This window comes from Hypanus sabinus, chromosome 25 (genome assembly GCF_030144855.1).
Source record: "Hypanus sabinus isolate sHypSab1 chromosome 25, sHypSab1.hap1, whole genome shotgun sequence".
Lineage (NCBI taxonomy): Eukaryota > Metazoa > Chordata > Chondrichthyes > Myliobatiformes > Dasyatidae > Hypanus > Hypanus sabinus.
In genome coordinates this window covers 39514287-39537204 of record NC_082730.1, presented here as the reverse complement: position 1 = coordinate 39537204, position 22918 = coordinate 39514287, and the positions used below count along the sequence as shown (strand labels likewise).

At 40.5% G+C, this 22918-nt stretch overlaps 1 protein-coding gene across 4 annotated transcripts in view; it reads left to right on the top strand.

Annotated features, from left to right (window-relative positions):
• lad1 (ladinin) overlaps positions 1-22918 on the top strand; it is a 166476-nt gene that overhangs the window by 80228 nt on the left and 63330 nt on the right. For all 4 annotated transcript variants that reach the window (XM_059950479.1, XM_059950478.1, XM_059950480.1 and 1 more), the window contains exons 2-3: positions 9762-9890; positions 21188-21476. In XM_059950479.1, coding sequence (XP_059806462.1) covers positions 9762-9890; positions 21188-21476 — 418 coding nt within the window. The remainder of the gene's footprint in view (positions 1-9761; positions 9891-21187; positions 21477-22918) is intronic.

Here is a 22918-nt window from a genome sequence, read left to right as displayed (position 1 = left end):
AGTGTAATCCCTATGGTGCAGGGGCAACTTCCACGTGTAAAAGAATGAATTCTGTGGAACTGTTGATCCCCTTTTCATATAACCATTTGATGCAAAAGGAAACTATTTGACCAATTTTTGACTGACCATTGGGCAAGCCAGTCAGCCCCAATCCTACATCCTACTTGCGGCAGAGTTATTTCCTACAGATATACATGCAATGGCCACTTTATTAGGTACAGGAGTGGAACCTGCTCTGGGCCTGCTGCTGTAGTCCATTCACTTCAAGATTCAATGAGTTGTGCATTCAGAGATGGTGTCCAGGATGCCACTGCTGTAAAGCATGGTTATTTAAGTTACTGTTGTCCTCCCATCAGCTTAAATCAGTCTGGCTATTCTCCTCTGACCTCACTCATCAAAGAGGGGTTTTCACCTACAGAACTGCCGCTCTCTGGGTACTTTTTTTGTTTTTTTGTGCATCATTCTCTGAAGATTCTAGTGATTGTTACATGTGAAAATCCCAGGTGACCAGGTGAGAGGCTCAAACCACTCTGTCTGGCAGCAACAATAATTCAACAGTATAAGTCACTTAGATCACATTTCTTCTCCATTCTGATGTTTGGCATGAACTACAACAGAATCTCTTGACCATGTCTGCATGCTTTTAGGCATTGAGTTGCTACCACATGATTGGCTGATCAGCTATTTGTATAAACAAGCAGGTGTACAGGGTTGCCTAATAAAGTGGCTGCAGAGTGTATATCCAATTTCCTTTTACAAACTTTGGTTGTTTCAGCCAGCAGCTGATTCCAGTTCATTAACACTCACTCCAGAGTAGAGTTCTTCTTCATATCCTATGTATCCAATGCACCAGAGTTAAATTTGTACCACTTTGTACCACCAGCTAATGGGAACAGCTTTTCTTTGTCTACCGTCTCCAAACCTGTCATTTGAAGCATGTCTTCACATGTGTAAAAACAGAGAGCCTCATGAATTTATTATGAGTCTCAGTTTCTTGTTGAGTTCTTCTCACAATCTTATTTTTTTTTCATTTTTCACTGCTTGAGATGTAAACCGACCATCTTCCATTCAAAGCACCGACTCAATTTTCATTCTACAAATTCAATAAAATAAGCAGAAAGTGAATTCAATAACGGTCAAACAACTTACCTTGCCAGAATACTGTCCAAACAGAGAAAATGAAAATGTACACTTTTTTTACTGAATGAGTTAGCAAAGGATCCTCTGGGATCCTGCACATTTATACGAACCCCGGCCAAACTAATAGTCTTGAATGTGTTTCTCATTTATAAATTGTGGTGAATATATAACCATTTCAGATTTGAAAAAAGTTGTCTTTAAATTGTCAATTTTACTACCTTCATTCTTTCTCAACAAGTAGGACTTTCCAGTGTCCAAACATTTTAATTCCAATTCCCAATCCCATTCTGACATGTCTGTCCATGGCTTTCTCCACTGCCACAATGAGGCACTCTCAATTTCGAGGAGCAACACCTCAAATTCCATCTAATCTGATGGTATGAACAACATTTTCTTTAACTTTCAGTAAGTTCTCCCTTATTTCTTTTTTGATTTTTCATTGTGACCCCACTCTTACCTCTTCTCTTCTCCTTACCTGCCTATCACCTCCCTCAGCTGCCTTTCCTCTTTCCTTTTCTCCTATGGTCCTTTCTCCTCTACTATCAGATTCCTCCTTCTTCTGCCCTTTACCTTTTCACCTATCACCTCACAGCTTCTCACTTCATCCCGCTTCACCTGGTTTCAGCGATCGCCTTCCAGATTGTACTCCTTCCCCTCCTCCCAGCTTCTTATTCTGGCTTTTTTCCCCTCTCCTTTCCGGCCACGATGAATGATTTCAGTCCAAAACATCAACTCGTTATTCCTTTCCGTAGTTGCTGCCTGAACTGCTGAGTTCCTCCGACATTTTGTGTGTGTATTACTTTGGATTTCCAACATCTGCTGAATTTCCTGTGTGTAATATTATTAAATTCTTTAATGGAAGGATGTTGTGAATTAATTGGTATTCATGGAGCTTGCTAAATCTGCATTTTGGCAACACAGTTGATGATTGGAAATTTTAGTGGAACTACAAATAGGCCTGTTATGACAATCATAAGAGTAGATAAACATGTCCAGTTTGTTATTGATTCACAAGCAATGAAAAGTTGCACATTACTGAATATGGAGATTAACAGCTTGACTTAATAACATCTGATGCTAAGAATGTAAAGCTGGTAACAAACTACTATAAATATATTTTCATTGATCTTCCTCTCTCCAGTTCTTTAGGAATTTTGGGGGGTATTTCTCAGAGGGGAGAACCCCGTCAATCATAGCATATTCTTCTTGCTTTATGCCCGACTGGAATTAGTAAAAATAATGGAAAAATTAACCTTTATTCATCTTGGCATTACCATTGGATTGTCTAAAGTTTATAATTAGTGAGCCGCTCTTTACTCAGGTGGCTTTTCTGAGACCCAGAACTTTTTTCAACCTTTCCCATCATGATAATCTTTTGCTACATGAATAATTCTTGTATCTAGTTCTTCACATTATAAGTTAATCATGTATGAGGTCCATGATCCCTGTATAAATGACTTTCAGAGATGTCATGGGATTAATATGGTACGAAATTAAGGATCCATGATGCATGCAATTTGAACATCCACAAGGACAGTAGACTATGCAGGTGCCTAAATACAATGGCGACATGTAATAAGAATGACTTAACCAGAATGAATTCCTGTTGATTTTTAAGCAAATCTAACTTCTCCAGCTGCATGAATTCCTTTCATTGTTGACTAATTCCAACTTTGATAATTATCTATAATCTAAACCATCCATACAGGCACCAGCTCATTACAATTCAGACCTTACACTTCAAAACATCAGGAGTGACAGAGAACAATACAGTCATTTCCTGCTGATATTACTTGATCTGCAAAGCAGCTCTTGATTTACAAGCTACTGATATTCTGCAGCATTTAAAATAACTATATTCCCAACTGGTCATAAAATGTATCAATTTGCATTTTAAACAAGTGAAATCTAGCTCACTACATTAGAAGTAACATCACATATCTACCATCACCACAGAGGGTGCTATATTTGCATAATTGCTCTGGGATCTCTCTGCTATTACAGTGAGGTTATGTCAGGCAAGACTTAACCAATAAAGGACTGCATCTACTTCAAGTTAACTCGATCTACATCGAGAGCACTTCTTATGTCATTGTCTGTATATAATGCCAAGAACATCCAGTTCCACCATTTTTAATAGGGTTGCAAAGTGAGTCAAAGAGAACGAATTACATGCAAACCCTGCATTATGGGGAGGGTGTATTCCTGGAAAATGCTCCATATCACAATTTTCTGCAAGGCGAATCACCGTCACCTGAGCATGCATCAAAAAACTCAAGCTGATAAAAGACTTTATGCTTATTTACTTTCTTCTCATAAACTGGGTAAGATTGAATTTTATCCAATACATACCTCAAATCTTTGGGTATTTATTTGAGAATAGGGGCAAATTCCCGTTCTCCAAACATCCACAAGTCAGTGCTCGTCTCTATTTTTAGTTGTGTTTTCTTTATATCACGAAATAATCTTCTTTCTTAAAAGAATTTGGTAGCAAGAGAAATAAAAGGTCACAGTAAAAAAGGACACTTAATTAATTAAAACAATACATACCAAGCATTACACAACATATGGGTAAGCCTAGGTAGTTGTAGGGTAAAGACATGTTTGGCACAGCTTTGTGGGCCAAAGGGCCTGTGTTGTGCTGTAGGTTTTCAATGTTCTATGTTCTATTTCTGACCACTCACAACGTGGTGAATAACTATTGTGTTTGCCATTTTACCAAAATTTTTAAAACTCAATTTTTATGCTTTTCTATATTCTTCTTGATTTTATGTATGAAGCCATTCTTTGTTGGAGAACTTTACTTAGAAAGATAGATAACAACTTCATTTTATCTTTCAAATTTCTGTATGCTCTGAAATTATACAGATTGGAGCGTAGGAAGAGTAACTAATGGTAGGAGGGAGAAAGAAACCAAATAGCCTCAAATAACTAGAACTGAAAATATTGGAAACCATAATGAAGGGCATAATGAAACCATAATAGCAGGGCACTTAAAAATTATTGATGCTGAGCCGGTTCCGCAAGGATTTATAAAGCATTTCACCAACAGTTGGAATGTTTTGAGGTTGTAGTTAGGAGAATAGATGTGGGAGAAATATCAGTTAACAAGAAATATTAAAAATATCCAATTAACTGGATTCCACTGCACTTGAATGTGAACCACTTGTAACTTTGCAGCAAGCACAACTTCACAAGAAAATAAAAAGAATATTTTAATGGAAACATTTGCTCCACCCATAGGAAAATGCCCCCAGTTCAACTTTTCAAGCCACAATGAAATATCACAGGTCACTGCAGCAGTTAAATAGAACACATACACTAGTTCAACAACAAATATACAAAAGAAAAAAATGCTGAACAAGTACATGCTTATGTAACCCCCTAGAGCAATTTATTTCCATAGCAACATTCTCTGGTAATACTGCTTGTTATGGTTGGTTTAGTTCCTAGATTTTAAATGTGATAAGGTGAACCTCACAATCAAGATTTACTTCTCAAACCTGATTGAACAGTAGTTTCCTCAAGTCACAATGTTACATTTGTGAAGTTGTGCTTGTTGCTGATGTACAAATACATTCAGATAGAGTGGATTCCTGTTAATTGGGCCATTGGTTGATCTGGGCAGCCACTTATATGGGACAGCTATTAAAGAGCAAAAACGGGTCAAGAAAATAGCTGAGATTCACTTTGTTTACTTGGGACAATATGCCACTTAATTAGAGCAGTAGACTGTTGCCGAACATTTTCTAACTAGCATCAGTCACATGCACATCATCTGGCCTTTAGCTACTACACCGTGCTTCGAGTGAACAATTTTTAAATAGCATCAGTTGCATGTGTTTGTGTTCAAAGAGCGGTGATTTTGTCACTGATAGTTGGTGAGAAAGAAACAGTAAGACAATTCAGAACTGTTTTGCTCGCTGTCAGGCTTGAGGATGCCAGAAGCAGCCGGGAATGATAATCAAATGATTGTACTACTTCAATAAGCTAGCAGCTATGAATTGAAGATATCTGTTGACAATCATTTTGAATGTTACAGTGACAATGAAGTGTTGGAGGATGTAATTGTCGATAACAGTCCATTATCCATGCTAGGTGTCTGCATGGATTGTGTTTACTGAGTACACTGGATTTATTCCTCTGCTGATAACTATTAGGAACTAATACACAGTTTTATAGTATTGTAGGACTATTGGTAGTGTTCTGGTTTTTTCTGTATTTTATTTAGATGCATAAATAGTTATTCAGTTTGTTTATTTTATACCTTTTTAGTTATTTTCATGCAAGTTCAGTGAGTTGGGGCAGACACTTAACTGGGCCAAGATGTACAGGTCCCAATGCATTCCAAATCCACTGTAGTTAGAGTGCTACAAGGAAGAGTTGGATTTGTGTCCTTGCAAAGAGCTCAAACCACTTATCAGAATAAGATTTACTATCACTGACATATGCTGTGAAACTTGTTAACTTCGCAGCTGCATTAAATTGCAATACATGATAAACAGAGTAAAAACTGAATTACAGTAACTGTGTATATATGTACGCATAATAAAAGGTTGTTAAAATAAGTAACGCAAAAACAGAAATTTAAAATCAAAGTAGTGAGGTTAATGTTCATATGTTCAATGTCCATTTAAAACTCGGATGGCAGAAGGCTGTCCCTGAATTGCTGAGTGTGCGCCGTTAGGCTTCTGTTCTTCCTTCCTGATGATAAGTTTAAGAGGGCATGTCCTGGGAGGTGGGGATCCTTAATAACAGATGCAGCCTTCCTAAGTCACTGCTCCTTGAAGACGTCTTGGATACCACGGAGGTTGGTACCCATAGCAGACAGACTAATTTTACAAGTTTTTGTAACTTATTTCGATCTGGTGCAGTCAAACCATCCCCCAATACCAGATGGTGATGCAGCCGCCCAGACTGCTCTCCACAGTACATCTGTAGAACTGTTTTAGTTGACAACCAAATCTCCTCAAACTCCCAATGAAATATAGCCACTGTCTTGGCTTCTTTATAGCTGCATCAAAATGTTACAACCACATTAGGTCCTCCGAGATATTGACACCCAGGAACTTGCAATTGCTCACTCTCGCCACTTCTGATCCCTCTATGAGGATTGGTTTGTGTTCCTTCATTTTACCCTTCCTGAAGTCCACAATCAGCTCTTTGGCTTTGCTGATGTTGAGTGCAGGGTTATTGCTGCGACACCATTCAACTAACTGGTATATCTCATCCTGTACGCCCTTTCGTCAGCATCAGACATTCTGCCAACAATATTGTCAGCGAATTTAATGATGGTATTTGAATTATGCCTCGCCACACAGTCATGGCGGTAGAGAGCATAGAGCAGTGAGCTAAGTACACATCCCTGTGGTGCACCAGTGTTGATTGTCAGTGAGGTACAGATGTTATTTCCAATCTGCACAGATTCAGTATTTTGGTTAGGAAACCAAGGATCCAGTTGTAGAAGGAGGTACAGAGGTCCTGCAGCAGTCCTGATCAGGACTGCAGGAATGATGGTGTCAAATGCTGAGCTATTGTCATCCTAGCATAGGTATTTGCTTTGCCCAGGTGATCCGAGGCTGCGTGGAGAGCCATTGAGATCACGTCTGCTGTAGACTTATTGTGGCGATAGGCAAATTGCAGTGGGCCCAGGTCCTTCCTGAGACAGGTGTTGTTTCTACCAGTGACCAGCCTCTCAACACATGCAAACCACTTCTGACACTTCTCGTTCAAATCTACCTGTGGAAGTTAAAACACTAGACTTAAATTGATGAAAACCGACAAGATCAATCTTTTGCAATGCATATTTTGAAACAAACCTGATGCTATAGAACAAGGGAGAACATTTATAAGGAAGATAGGGGGAGCTTAAATGGTGTAAATTATGTTCAAGTTTGTTCAAATTGAATGAAGTTGTACATCCATGTAAGATTAGATATGATGTTGATGTTTTATCTTTTCCACTATCAAACTGCATTTTACCATTTGGTAAAGTTTCTTGTATTAATTACATATATGGACATCCATTACTCTTGAGAGACCACGGATTTGCACCTTGGAAAGTTTCCAGGGCGCAGGCCTGGGCAGGGTTGTATGGAAGACCGGCAGTTGCCCAAGCTGCAAGTCTCCCCTCTCCACGCCACCGATGTTGTCCAAGGGAAGGGCAAGGGCCGATACAGCTTGGCACTGGTGTTATCGCAGAGCAATGTGTGGTTAAGTGCCTTGCTCAAGGACACAACATGCTGCCTTAGTTGAAGCTCGAACTAGCGACCTTCAGATCACTGGACCAACACCTTAACCACTTGGCCATGCGCCAACACAATATTAATTTTAATATTGAGCTACAGACTCTTTTGACAGATAAACACTTGCTGGTTTTCCCTCTGTGGGTTTCTACAGTCCCATGTAAATCAACAATCTGCAAAGTAAATCAAGTGAATTTATTAATTGAATGTTAGCAATTTTTCTGACCTATAGGGAAGGGATTGTTGTACTTCTAAGATATCCCTCAATGGAATCTCTAGGCTAACATTCTGAAGTATTAATTGTAGAATGTTGATCAAATATAGGAGCTTTAGATATTTTTTTTCTTCCTTGACCAGAAATGGAAACAACACTTGTATTGTCTTCGCTAGAAAGCACGGAGGAGTGGGATTAAACCGGTTTTCAATGACTCATAACCACACCTTGCACTGCATTTGCCAAATCTGGGTGTTTTTAACAGTTCTATGTTACATAGTTTAAAATGTTAGCACAATAACATGCTTACATTGCACTCCTAATGTGGTTTTTAAAAAACCCAAGTGTTTAACAGGAACCATTTTAAACAGAGTTTCCAAAGCTACATAAGCACAATTGGCACCAAAAAGTGGTAATTTAGAGGAAGCATCATAAAGAAGGAAAGAGAAGCAGAGAGATTTACATGGAGATTTACTGCATGGGGTTTTGGCAGATGATGCAAGCACCATCAATAGTGAATGGATTGAAATCGAGGTAACTGAGAGAATAAAATTGGAGTGGTGATGAGAAAGCATACAGGACTAAGATAGTTCAGCTGTTTGAGTTGTGTCACAGCAACAACCTTGCACTCAACTTCAGTTAAACCAAAGAGTTGATTGTTGACTTTAGAAAGGGTAAAATGAGTGCAAGCACACCAGTCCTCTTCCAGAGATCAGAAGTGGAAAGGATGAGCAATTTCAGGCTCCTGGGTGTCAACATCCCTGAGGATCTATGCTGGGGTGACAAAGAAGGCATGGCAGTGGCTATGTTTCATTAGGAGTTTGAGGAAATATTGCATGCCATAAAAGGCACTTGCAAATTCCTACAGATATACCATGGAGAGCATTTGAACTGGCTGCATCATTTTCTGGTAAGGGGGAGGGCACTGCACAGGATCGAAATATGCTGCAGAAGGTTGCAAACTCAGCCATCTCCATCATGGGCTCTAGCCTCCCCAGCATCTAGGACATCTTTAAGTAGAGATGCTGCAAAAATGTGGCATCTATCATTAAGGAGCCCCAGCACCCAGAAAATGCCCTCTTCTCATTGCTACCATTAGGAAGAAGGTACAGGAGCCTGAAGGCACACACTCAATGATTCAGGAATAGCTTCTTCCCCTCTACCATCAGTTTTCTGAATGGACATTGAACTCATGAACACTACCTCATAACTTTCTTTTTCTCTCTTTGCACTGTTTATTTAATTTTGCATAGAGAGAGATACAGAGAGAGAGAGAGAGAGAGAGAGAGAGAGAGAGTGATGGACACACACACGTATATATAGATATATAGGTATGATATACTTACTATAACTTACTGCTTTTATTATTATCTATTGTGAAGTACTGCTGCTGCATAACAACAAATTTCACAATATATGCTGATGATATTAAACCTGATTCTGACTCTGAAACCTTGAAGACTGTAGATTTGGAGAAGGTAAACAAAGTAGGGGTTTGTGAGCCTCTACTGAGAGTGTTTCCACAATGATGCGTATTTGTTGTGATGAATAAAGAGCTATATACTGGGGTTACAATGGCTCTGCAGTAACCTCATTCACAGAAGCAACATCAGTCATAGAACTGGTTTGGATTTGCTGTCAGTGGAGTTATCAGGAAGGTGCAGGAAATGTGAACTGAAAAGAGAAAATACTAAAACACGAAGCAGGGCAGGTAGCATCTGCATAGCTGGATCCTGACTAACTTGCTGGGTGTTTCAGTATCTTCAGTTTTTGTTTCTGTTAATTGAAAGGAGTTGACTTCAATTGCATGAATCAAACTATTCTAAACATGTATTCTAAAAAGTACTGTGAGGAATTAAATAAAAGAAGCTGCTGGTATTGCGATTCAGCATTAGTGAGTTGTCAACAGTTTTGAAAAAAATTCAAATAATTTAAGATTTTCATAAAGTGTGTGTGAGTGATAGTTTATTTTTCTGCTCCTAGTGGAACGTGGATGAACGCTTCTCAAAGATGCGTCATGCCCTGATATAGATTGATGAGTTTCTCCGCTATTCTGACTGGCTTAGAACTTTCATCCATAAGGCAAAGTGCTCAACTGATTTTAAAGTGCCTCCTCACTCCAAAGGCTTAATTAGATAAAATGGTTATTGCATGTTTTCTAGTCTGGCAAGGCAAAGATCAATGGAGGATGATGAAGAATTTGAGAAGGCTCGTCGGCGCCGAACTCGAATGAACAGTTCATTAACAGATAATGAAGGTATTCCTGAAGAGCAATATACATCTGAAAACAGGTACAAATATTGTAATTATATCTGTTCTCTAAAAGAGTAGTCTCCAATAGACTGGGGAGTAGTCTATTGTCAAAAAGGTGGTAATTAACAAATAACTAATCCAGCATTTAATAAAATAGAGACAATCAAAAGTCACTTTCCAACACAGTTCAGCAGATTTCAATAGGTACTTTTAATGTCAGAGAAATGTATACAATATACACCCTGAAATAGTTTTCTTTGCAAGCATCCACGAAAACAGAGGAGCATCCAAAAGAATGAATGACAGTTAAATTTCAGAACCCCAAAGCCCCCGCAGCTCCCCCCCGCATAAGTAGTAGCAAAGCAATGACCCCCCCCCCCACCAGCAAAAAAGCATCAGCACCCTCCACCGAGCACTCAAGCATGCAGCAAAGCATCAATACAAACACAGACTTGCAGGACCCAAAGACTACTCGTTCACACGGTAATTCGACATACCACAGGCTCTCTCTCTCCCTAATAATGGAAAAAGAGATGTCTCCATTTCACAGCGAGAGGAAAGAAGTAACAAAACAACTCTCTGACTTATGGTGTTATTTCCTCTTGAGAGACAAAAACAATTGTCTTGCTTTTGGTTCTGAATGGTCTTTAGCAGTTACACATTCATAGCCCACCATCTAGAGATACCCGAGACTGCAACATATGGGGAGAAGAAATTGCTTATCATCTTAGTTCGAAATTGCCCACTAGTGCTATTCAAATTTCTCAGAAAGGAAAATAATATATTCCCTAGCAACCACTCCCACAACCTCATGTTTCAGTATAGTTGCCTTTCATTCTGAACACTAAGAATTTCTGGCTTATTCTACGTCACCAGATGGAAGTTAACACCAATGGCCACATCCAAAACAAACAATCAGACTTGCCGTGGGGTAGCACAGTTGGTTTAATGGAATGGTGTGGAGGACTGTGAAGGAAAAACAGGAATGGGGGAAGGGGTTTTTGAAAATAAGATGTAGAAGAAGGAAAGGTAAAGGAGAAACCAAATCAAGATATAATATTATCGGGGAAAAAAAAGTTCTTGTCAGTAAATTCTTCAGGGGGAATGAAGGCATAATAAAAAAGCAACATTGAACAAGGGTGCTATTGCAGAAATGAAACAAAAGGAAAACATTGTTTGACTAGTAACTAGAAGACAGACCTACTGGTTGGAAGCCGTAAGTTCAAATCCTAATGTAATAAATGGAAAATTTTAATTCAGGTGATTAAGCAAGTCCAGAATAAAAAGCTGATATTGATTTTTTTCATAAAAAATCCAATTGGATCATATTAGCTTTCAAGGAAGGAATCAGCAATCCAATACCCAGTTTGGCCTGTATGTGATTGTAGTTGCTGACTCATAATTGTTCCTTAAAATAACTTGATGGATCTGTCAGTTAAGGGACAATTAGGAAGAGCAATAAACTTTGGCCCAGCAGCAAGGCTCTCATAATGACAAATAATATACAGAACAATTCAATTGTTATTGGATTTATAGAAAGTGCACGTTCTGTCAGTGATATCTCCCCACAATTTTTTCTTTATTTGACCAGCAGGTTAAAAATAAATGTGCACACACAGCTTACATTAGGATTGATTGCAATGCCATGGAGGAGAGATTTATTCAGGATGCCAGGGGTTAAAAAGCTTTATGACTGAAACATACTCTACCAAGAAATCGATGCCAGTTTAAGTGAGTTAGTAAGACAGTGTGTAACAAGCCAATGAAAGTTTTGACCAAAGAAATGACACACCAATATTTGGCAGTGGTTGAGGGCCAAGGTTCTGCGCTCTGTTGAAATGCTCTTGTACTTTGAAAGGCTTTTCCTTTATGTGCTTCATGATAACAATGTCTTCAGCAGCATCAACCTTATGCGCCGTGTTGTACTACATGGGCAATCATTGTCTTTATGACCATGATTGTTCTTGGTATATTTTCCCACAGAATTGGTTTGCCATTGCCTTCTTCTGAGCAGTATCTTTACAAGACATCCAGTCCCTAGCCATTATCTATACACTCAGAGACTGTCTGCCTGGCCTCAGTAGTTGTATAACCAGGAACTGTAATATGCCCCAGCTACTCATTCAACCATCCACCATCTGCTTTCATGGCTTCACGTGATGCCAGTTGGGGGAGGAGGGGGCTAGGCAGGTGCTACACCTTACCCAAGGGTGACCTATAGTCTAGCGGAGGGAAGGAGCACCTTACACCTCCTTAGATTAAGATGCATCTTCAATCCGCCACCCAAGATGACAAAGTATATGAATGTAATCAAATCAGTGGCACTTGGAAAGGGAAGGGAAAGTTGTCACAGGAGTCGGAGGACTGTGAATGGAGAGGGATGGGAGTATCCTATTAGAAGATCTATTAGGGGCTGTGCTTAGAGGGGTCATTTGGCATTTGGTGGGGAGTGGGTGCAGGGCATTTCAGGCTGAGGACTGGTAGTTGTCATTGATGAAGGGAAAGCTGGTTGGAAGTCAGGGTTTAGAGTTTGGTAGGAGTGCATTTCAGACTCAAGGGTGATCCCTCATGATTGTTAATGACACTATCTGAAGAAGACCTACCAGAGGGTTTCCCAGTTTCAATTAAAATCCTGGGGTCTGCTATCAACTGTACAAGCTTAGCTATTACCGAGTATCACATTATCCAAAGGATTAGGGGTTTGACATGTTTATGGGTTCCTAAAGAAATGACATTTGCTGTAACTGTAATATAATAACAGCAAAGCCACACATAACAAATGTGAAGATTGGTTGGCATTGGTTTCTTGATCTTATTCCTAATCAACTTGGAAAACTCCTTGTGCAGGCATTCAAGAAAGATTCTTTTACATTAGAACAAGTAAAGCACCCCATAGAGCAGGGCTTCTCAACCTGTGTTCCATGGACCCCTCAATTAATGGTAGGGCTCCATGGCATAAAATTGACTTGGAACCCCTGCTATAAAGGGACACAGCCATAAATGGATGGAGGCATACCCAGCCCAATCCTCCTTGATTACTTCATGGTTTGTGATCTCCCTGATCTCTGGCCGATTTTTTTGTGATATCTTCATGCCTTGTTCAATCTCTCAATCCAGAAAAAAAAGTACTCTGATGGCACCAATTCAGTTAGGTTGAGTTAGGACCCAAGTGAGTCCAATATCCTTGTGGGCAGGCTCACTAGAGATGCTCAGGTGGGTTTAAACTAATTTGTCAGGGGGATGGGAACTGGAGTGATAGTGCTGAAAATGAGGTAGTTGGTTTACAAATAGAGGCAGTGTAGTGAGACTCCTAGCAATGAGAGGCTGTTGATAGGGTAAAATTGTAGTCAACAGGATGAGTTGCAATGTTAAAGGTGGACAAAATTGAAAAGGGTGAATACAGGACTGAAGGTGTTATATTTGATGTGCACAGTATACAGAATAAGGTTGATAAACTTGTAGCACAGTTAGAGATTGGCATGTATGATTTTGTAGGTCTCGCTAAATCATGGATGAACAAAAATTAAAGCTGGGAGCTTCATGGCTAAAAATACACATTGTATTGGAAGGACAGGCAGGAAGGCAGAGGTGGTGGTGTTGTTCTGTTGGTAACGAATGAAATCAAATCATTAGAAAGATGACATGGTGTCAGAAGGTGTTGAATTGCTATAGATAGACCAGTGGTGTGCCCCAGGGATGTGGTCTGGGACCCCTACACTTCGTAATTTTTATAGATGACCTGGATGAGGAAATGGAGGAATGGGTTAGTAAATTTGCTGATGACACAAAGGTTGGAGGTTTTGTCAGAGGCTACAGAGGGACAGTGATAGGATGCAAAACTGGGCTGAGAAGTGGCAGATAGAGTTCAACCCAGATAATTGTAAGGTGGATCATTTCGGTAGGTCAAATATGATGGCAGAATATAGTATTAATGGTAAGACTCTTGGCAGTGTGGAGGAACAGAGGGATCTTGGGGTCCGAGTCCATAGGACACTCAAAGCAGCTGCGCAGGCTGATTCTGTGGTTAAGAAGGCATATGGTGTATTGGCCTTCATTAATCGTGGAATTGAGTTGAAAAGCTGAGAGGTAATGTTACAGCTATATAGGACCCTGGTCAGACCCCACTTGGAGTACTGTGCTCAGTTCTGCTCACCTCACTGCAGGAGGGATGTGGAAACCATAGAAAGGGTACAGAGGAAATTTACAAGGATGTTGCCTGGATTGGGGAGCATGCCTTATGAGAATAGGTTTAGTGAACTCTGCCTTTTCTCCTTGGAGCAGCGGAGGATGAGAGGCGACCTGATAGAGGTGTACAGGATAATGAGAGGCATTGATCGTGTGGATAGTCAGAGGCTTTTTCCCTGGGCTGAAATAGCTAGCATGAGAGGGCACAGTTTTAAAGTACTTAGAAGCAGGTACAGAGGAGATACCAGGGATAAGTTATTTACATAGAGAGTGGTGAGTGCGTGGAATAGACTGCCAGCAATGGTGCTGGAAGCGGAAACGATAGGGTCTTTTAAGAGTCTCCTGTATAGGTACATGAAGCTTAGAAAAATAGAGGGCTATAGGTAACCCTAGATAATTTCTAAGGTAAAGACATGTTCGGCACAGCTTTGTGGGCCAAAGGGCCTGTATTGTGCTGCAGGTTTTCTACGTTTCTAACAAACTGTATGGGTAAAAATACCCTTTTGGGAGCTATAAGTAGACCACCAAGCCGTAGTAAGGATGTGGTCTACAAGTTGTGATGGGAGATAGAAAATGCATGCCAAAAGGGCATAATCACGGGTGGATTTCGATATGCAGATAGACTGGGAAAATCAGGTTGGTGCTGGATTCCAAGAGGGAGGTTTTCTAGAATGCTTATCAAATGGCTTTTTAGAGCAGCTGATGGCTGAGCCCACTAGGGGGATCAGCTATTCTGGACTGGGTGTTTTGCAATGAACTGGAATTGATCAGGGAGCTTAAGGTAAAAGAACCCACAGAGGAAAGTGATCATAAATTGATTGAATTCACCCTGATATCTGAGCAGGAAAGGCTAAAGTCAGATGTATCAATATTACAGAGGAGTAAAGGGAATTACAGAGCCATGAGAGAAGAGTTGGCCAGAATTGATTGGAAAAGGTCACTGGCAAGGATGATGGCAGAGCAACAATGGCTGGAATTTCTGGAGGGAACTAGGAAGGCACAGGATATATACATCCCAAAGAGGAAGAAGTATTCTAAAGGCAATATGACACAAATGTGGCTAACAAGAGGTCAAAGCGAACATAGAAGCCAAAGAGAGGGCATATGATGATGGCATCCATTAGTCTCGTGAGACCAGGGATCTGCACCTGGAAAGCCTTGCTTCAGTAGTGCCGCCGTGGTGTGGCGTCGCTGGAGTGTCCACTCTAGGGCGCAGACCTGGGAAAGGTTGTATGGAAGACTGCAGTTGCCCAAGCAGCAAGTCTCCCCTCTCCACGCCACCGACGTTGTCCAAGGGAAGGGCAAGGGCCGATACAGCTTGGCACCAGTGGCATCACAGGAGTTGCCAGAATGAGGTTGAAGGCAATGTTGGACTGCCTTAGGGACTCCAGCTCCAAATTTGTCCTCAGGGTTTACACCCAAAGCTTTTCCCTTAAGTAGGTATGGCCACAAGGCAGCAGAGGTTTGAAATCAGAGTTTTCCCTCTCTTAAAAACACAAAATGCTGGCAGAACTCAGCAGACCAGACAGCATCTATGGGAGGAGGTAGTGACGACGTTTCGGGCTGCAACCCTTCATCAGGAGTGAAGTAACATGGGATGGTCGAGGGGGGATAAGAAGTGGGGGGAGGGATGAAGTAGAGAGCTAGGAAGTGATAGGCTGAAGGGAAATGGGCTAGGGGGAAGGTGGAGAATTATGGGAAATAAAAGAGAAAGAAAGGTAGGGCTGGGGGGGGGAGAGATTATAGTGAGGGGGGAAAAAAGAGAGAGAAAGAGAACCAGACTAAAATAATAGATAGGGATGGGGGTAAGGGGGGGCAGGGGTATCAACGGAGGTCTGTGAGTTGAATGTTCATGCTGGCAGGTAGGAGATAAGGTATTGCTCCATCAACCTGTGTGTGGCCTCAACTTGACGGTAGAGGAGGCCATGGACAGACATGTCGGAGTGGGAGTGGTCTGTGGAACTGAAGTGTGTGGCCACAGGGAGATCCCGCCACTGCTGCAGGACTGAGCGCCGGTGTTCGGCAAAACGGTCTCCCAGTCTGCGGCGGGTCTGATAAGGTATTGCTCCATCGACCTGCATGTGAGGTCGATGGAGCAATTCCTTATCTCCCACCTAGGTAGCCTCCTACCTGCCGGCATGAACATCCAACTCACAGACCTCCATTGATACCCCTGCCCCACCTTACCCCCATCCCTATCTATTATTTTACTGGTTCTCTTCCTCTCTCTTTTTCCCCCCTCACTATAATCTCCCCCCAGCCCGACCTTTCTTTCGCTTTTATTTCCCATAATTCTCCACCTTCTCCCAGCCCATTTCCCTCCAGCCTATTACTTCCCAGCTCTCTACTTTATCCCTCCCCCCTTGACCATCCCATGTTACTTCAGTCCTGATGAAGGGTTTTGGCCCGAAACGTCGTCACTACCTCCTCCCATAGATGCTGTCTGGCCTGCTGAGTTCTGCCAGCATTTTGTGTTTTTATTTATTTCCAGCATCTGCAAATTCACTCGATTTCCCTCTCTTAGATGGACTACCTTCCCAGGCTGACGAGATCCATCTACCTGAAGCACTGGTTATAAGGTACCAGGACCCATCTTTGCCCCTTCTTCTGTCAGTAGAAATGGTTCTGCGGGGCTATGAGGCTAAGCCACACGAGAAGGCCAGGAGTTGGATTTGGTTGTCAGAAGCTACTTGAGGCACATGCCATGAGGAACACTTTTAGGTAGTGGGAACTTGCCCCCACTACCACTCCTTGGCTTGACAACATTGGAATAAGGGCATATAATAGAGCAAAAATTAGTGGGAAGTTCAAGGATTTGGAAGCTTTTGAAAACTGACAGAAGACAACAAAAACAGTCATAAAGAAGGTAATGATGAAATACAAAAGTAAGCTAGCCAATAATATTAAAGAGGATACCAAAAATTTCTTCTGATACATAAGGTGTAAGAGTTGAGAGAGGACACAGGAATGCTGGAAACCAGTGCCGGAGAGGTAGTAATGATGGACAAGGAAATGGATGAACTGAATATGTATTTTGCATCAGTCATCACTGAGTAAGACATTAACAGTATGGTGGAAGTTTCTGCTGTCAGGGGCCATGAAGTGTGTGGAGCTACCATTAACAGAGAGATGTTTCTTGGGAAACTGAAAGGTCTGAAGGTAGATAAGTCACCTGGACCAGATGGTGTACACCCCGGGTTCTGAAAGAGGAGGCTGAAGAGACTGTGAAGGCATTAATAATGAGCCTTCAAGTATCACTAGATTCTGGAATGGTTCTGGAAGAATGGAAAATTGAAAATGTCTTTCCACTCTTCAGAAGGGAGAAAGACAGAAGAAAGGAAATTAAAGGCCAGTAAGTCTGATCTCAGTGGTTAGGAAGATGTTGGAGTCGATTGCTAAGGATGTGGCTTTGGGGTACTGGGAGGCACATGATAAATTAGATCATCGTCAGTGTGGTTTTCTCAAGGGAAAAGCTTGCCTGACAAATCTGTTAGAATCTTTGAAGAAATAACAAGCAGGATAGACAAAGGAGAATCTGTTGATGTTGTGTACTTGGATTTGCAGAAGGTCTTTTACAAGGTGCCACACATGAGGCTGATTAACAAGCTACAAGCCCATGATATCACAGGAAAGATTTGAACATGGATAAAGCAGTGGCCGATTGGCAGGAGGCAAAGAGTGGGTGTAAAGGGAGACTTTTCTGATTGGCTGCAGGTGACTAGTAGTGTTCCACCTGAGTCTGTTTTGAGACCAATCCTTTTTATGTTATGTGTTAATTATTTGGATGATGGAATTGATGGCTTTGTTGCAAAGTTCACAGGTGATACGAAGATAGCTGGAGGGGCTGGTGGCTTTGACCAAGGACACAGAAGGACTGAGACAGATCGGGAGAATGGGCAAGGAAGTGTCAGATGGAATACAGTGTCGTGAAGTGTATGGTCATGCACTTTGGTAGAAAAAATGAAAGGGTTGACTGTTTTCTAAATAGGGAGGAAATACAAAATTATGAGGCATAAAGGGATTTGGGAGTCCCTGTTCAGTATTCCCTAAGGGTTAAATTGCAGGTTGAGTTTATGATGAGAAAGGCAAATGTGATGTTGGTATTCATTTCAAGAGGATTAGAGGATTATAATTAGAATATAAAGCCAGGATGTAATGTTGAGACTTTACAAAGCACTGGTGAGGACTCACTTTGATTATTGTGAGCAGTTTTGGGCCTCTTATCTCAGAAAGGATGAGCTGAAACTGGAGAGGATTCAAAGGCGATTCACATAAATGATTGAATGGATTGTCATACGAAGAGCATTTGATGGCCCTGGGCCTGTGTTCACAGGAATTCAGAAGAATGAGGGAGACCTCATTGAAACCAATTGAATGGTAAAAGGGTTTCATAGAGTGGTTGTGGAGAGGATGTTTCTTATGGGGTGGGACTGTCTAAGACTGGAGGACACAGCCTCAGAATAGAGAGGTGTCCTTTTTACAATGGAGATGTGGAAGAATTTCTTTAGCCAAAGGGTGGTGAATCTGTGGTTTTCGTTGCCATAAGCAGCTGTGGATGCCAAGTCTTTATATTTATGATATAGGTTGATAGATTCTTGATTGGTCAGGGCATGAAGGGATACAGGAAGAAGGCAGGAGATCGGGGGGCTAAGATGAAAATTGAATCAGCCATGGTGAAATGACGGAGCAGACTCGATGCGCCAAATTGTCTAATTCCTGCTCCTGTATCTTATGGTCTTATAGTCTTATGGCTATTGTTAGATTGTATTATCTGTCTAATGTTCTTTGTAGCTGGTATTTCTTTCCTTTCCTTGCTTTTCAGTTAACATTGTGTCTCCATGTTCTCCCCATAGAAAATGGCCAGGCCTTGTCTAGTCTTGGTATCTCTAGATGCACAAAGTACTTTTGGAGCTATACTGAAAAAGCACTCTTGAACTGTACAATTGCAGAATACTGCCTCTCTATCCTTTTATTTCTTTTTCCCCTGTGTTTTCTCTCCTTAGCCACAAAACCTTGACTCTGGAAATTAGATTCACTCATTAATATTTTCCTGTACTGAATAGCTCAGCCTATTTACCAACCAACCCACACCTGTAACTTTTAGCATATCAATGATGCTACAGCAAAATCTCTATAAAACCCAGCAATGACTCTTTAACTAATAATGAAGCAATATTAGAAGCATTGTGAAGGCCTGCTTCTGCATGTGTGACCATCCACCCATGTACAAACTAAAATTCAGGATATAATGCCTGTTGGCATCAGTGTGATTATCCTGACTCCTTCATGCATTGGTAGGTTGACAAATGGAAAGCCTGAAGGAAAATGGTAGTCTCTGTAGAACTTAGTGCCCACAATATTTTATCTTGACTTTTTTTTGAGATTGAATCACATCACTCAAAAATCACTTCTTTCTAGGCAGAGTTGCTTTCTTTGGAATAGAAAAACTAGAATGTGAGTATTGAGTTTTTGAAAGTTAGTGAGTGGTTTTACTAAGGATAAGAGAAATGTATTCATACATTAGAAAGCAAAAACCATAAATCATTGCAGAAAGATGGTGAAATGTTTTGTTCAGAAATGTACAACCAACTGTAAGGTGTTGATTGGCAACGAAAAATGGTATGGAAGGAATCATTCTGGAGCCAAAATCATTTAAGACTAAATGGTCTGATATTAGTTCAAAAAGCAAAATCCTATGCAAGTCTGAAATAAAAATAGAAAATACTGGAAATACTCAAGAGGTTAGCTGGTATCTGCAGGGCAGGAGTTTTTTAATGCCTATTTCCCAAGAATACTTCATCAGGCTGTCTCAGCGAAACATGGTTTAACACTGTGCTTAAGGTGGAAAATGCCAAAAGATGGTTGAATCAGAATAAGTAGTTAAGGCTCTTACTAAATCATTTTATTTTGTATCCTAAATAGTAACATATGAGGTTTTTGAGCACCTTTCCAGATTTGGAGGTAGTTTTCAGGTGTTGGGTAAACTCAGATTTTAAGGAATATTAAAGAATCTTTTTAATTATAGTTTTTTTTGTTGGATGTTAACTTTTTTAATGCTTCTACTCCCAAAGCCAATCTAATATACTGTAGCACAAAAAAAAATGAAGTGTAAATTTAACAAAACCTCCAGAAATGACTATCTTAATCTTTGTAATAAAATTACACATGCAGGAAATGACTTGAATCTTTAATGGGTTCCGTGTTTTGCTGTACCTACAGTTTGTTAATTAGCTTCACAGTGGAGTTGTTAGAATGGCCTCCCACTGACTGAAGGCCAAAGCAGAGGCACTAAAATATACCGTTCCTCCTTCGGCTCAAGGTAAAAATAAAAATCTGGCTCATCTCCAAATTTATACTTAGCTGCTAAAAGGATGATGTGAACTTTGGATTAGGCTGAGATTATCATACTCAATTACATAAAGCCTGGGCATTTACCCCTCCCTATTGGAAGTATGTATTTACCAAGGTTGCAGCTATTCTGTGGAACTGATATGACAGCACCTGACACAATCAACAGTTTGCACTTCACAGGTTTGATTGATAACCATGTGCCTCAAATCCTACCCTCTGAACCTTGCATTCATAAAGCAGTAATCTGCGGTGCCAGCTGCTGAATTTTTTAAATATTTTCGGGGGACTCACTGAGGAATTTGCTCTTTGAAATGTATTTTCAAACCCCTACTTTGTGTTATAACCTGCCAAATGTTCCCTGACTCTAGATCTGCACGTCTCAGGCACTAATCATTGCAGAATAGTGGGAATGCAACCATACATTTATTAATTTTATATATCACAGCTATGTTTCTCATCAATGTCAGAGATTTCAGATTTTTTTATGAAGATGCAAATTTGTCCACTAGTCTCGGGTTTAAAGATATTCCCTCTAGCTAGTGCATCGGCTCAGTAAATCTAGTATTTAATGATTACTATAGATGGCATTTTGCAGAACAAGTTAAACAATGAACAATTGTAGAACAAGGTTATTGCAAGGTACTGTGGGACAGGAAATTACTTTATTCTTGACTATATGAATTCCTCAAAGAATTACGGTCAAGTCGGGGATTGATTCACATAGTATGTTACAGCACATCATAAATATCTTTAAACCAATAGAATTGTTTTAAACCATTTGCTTCTATCCATAATTAAGCTCTGAGTTAAACGAACAAGAAGTGACAACTACACATGCAGAAGATGAACCTGTTGAATTTGCTGAAATGCTGAAGAGGAGAGAAGAGGATAAAAGGCGCTACCAGCGTGAGATGTTGCAAAGTTTGAAATTAGCCAAGTTCGGCTCTGAGTCAGAGTTTGAAGGAGGAAGTAAGAGTGAGCAAGAGAATGAAAACAAGAAGCCAGAAATGAAGGAGGTGCCCACCAAAACACTGGAGAAACAAACAGAAGACTATTATAGTAGGAGACCTAGTGCAAGCAGTTTGAAGGTGAGTGTCATGCTAACAATAAAAAAACAAAAGTTGTGCGAGGGTTGCTATTTGCTTAATATCAAACCTAGTTATTTTGCAATAAGTTGGTTAGCATGTTATTTTGGGATTGTAGTGTTATATCATGCAATTAAGATATTGTGTTCTGCTAAGTTTGATATATGTCAGCAAGAGTGAGTGGGAACGCAGCTGAAAATGAACATTAAGTAAAAGCAATTAGTTCTGAAATTGGGAAACACTCTATTCACTCAAAAACCAATGGAAAATTCTGAGCACTCTTTTGTAAAAGGCTATAGCTGCTGGCTGAATTAATATTTTGAACAAATAATATTTTACAAGGTAAACATTTTTTAGGGTGAAGATTTTGCACTTTGGTAACATACATTGTTACATCTTGTTCTACCTCAATGCACTGGGTATTAATCTTATTTAATACAGAGAGTGTTCAGGACAAACTTTTCACTGTGCTTCCATACATATGACAATAATCCAATTCCAGTTCCAATTTTGGAAGACGTGTATCAGGGGCTAGTAAGTGGAAAAGGTTTGGATTAATCACAGACTGACTGGTTGGTGTAACTGAATCAAGAAAATGGTTTTTCAAACTTCAAAAATTCAAAGTTCAAAGTAGATATATTATCAAAGTATATATGCAGTATACAACCCCGAGATTTATCTTCCCCACAGACAGCCATGGAACAAAGAAAGTCATGGCACCCACTTAAAGACTGAAGATCAACTCTACCCCATGTGCAAAAAAAGAAAACAAGTTGCACAAATTGCAGCAAAAAAAAGAGCAATATCTCCAAATTATAAAACACAAAATTGAAAGATTCCAGGCATTTTCAGATATGTTATCTGTAGGCCACCCCGTTGCAAAATCACCCAAAACAGCAACAAAAAAAGTAGCGATCAGAAAGCAGAAACACGTCATAACGTGAACTACAAAATCCAATCGACAAATGTCGATTAAACCTTGCCTCAGACATAGGACTCTGTGCCATTCCCCGACAGCACTGAGGGAGAGGAAGATCATTCTTATGCAAGGACACTCCTGCAGGAGCAGCAAGTGAGAGGGAGAGAGAGACTGTCACACGCAGACACCTTCTCCCAGCCGTAGCGAGCGAGAAGCTGGTAGATGGCTCTGAACACTCACTTGCCTTCTGCATTCGCCTTGATGATTCCAATTGACTTCAGTCCTTTAATTGGTGAAACAGCGAGAAGTGGAGTCGATCACAGGCTCGTGCCCTGTCTCCAGGCTTCTTGGCCTCAAGGCAGCTTTCTTCGTTTGAAACACCTTCAGAGACAGCAAAGCGCCACATCACTCAACCAGTCTGAAAAACACACCACCATAATGTCAATCACAGGCTCCAACAGTAGCAGAAGTACATTTGAAAGAGAAAGAAGACATAAAAGAAGTGAAAGAAGTAGTTTAATGAAAA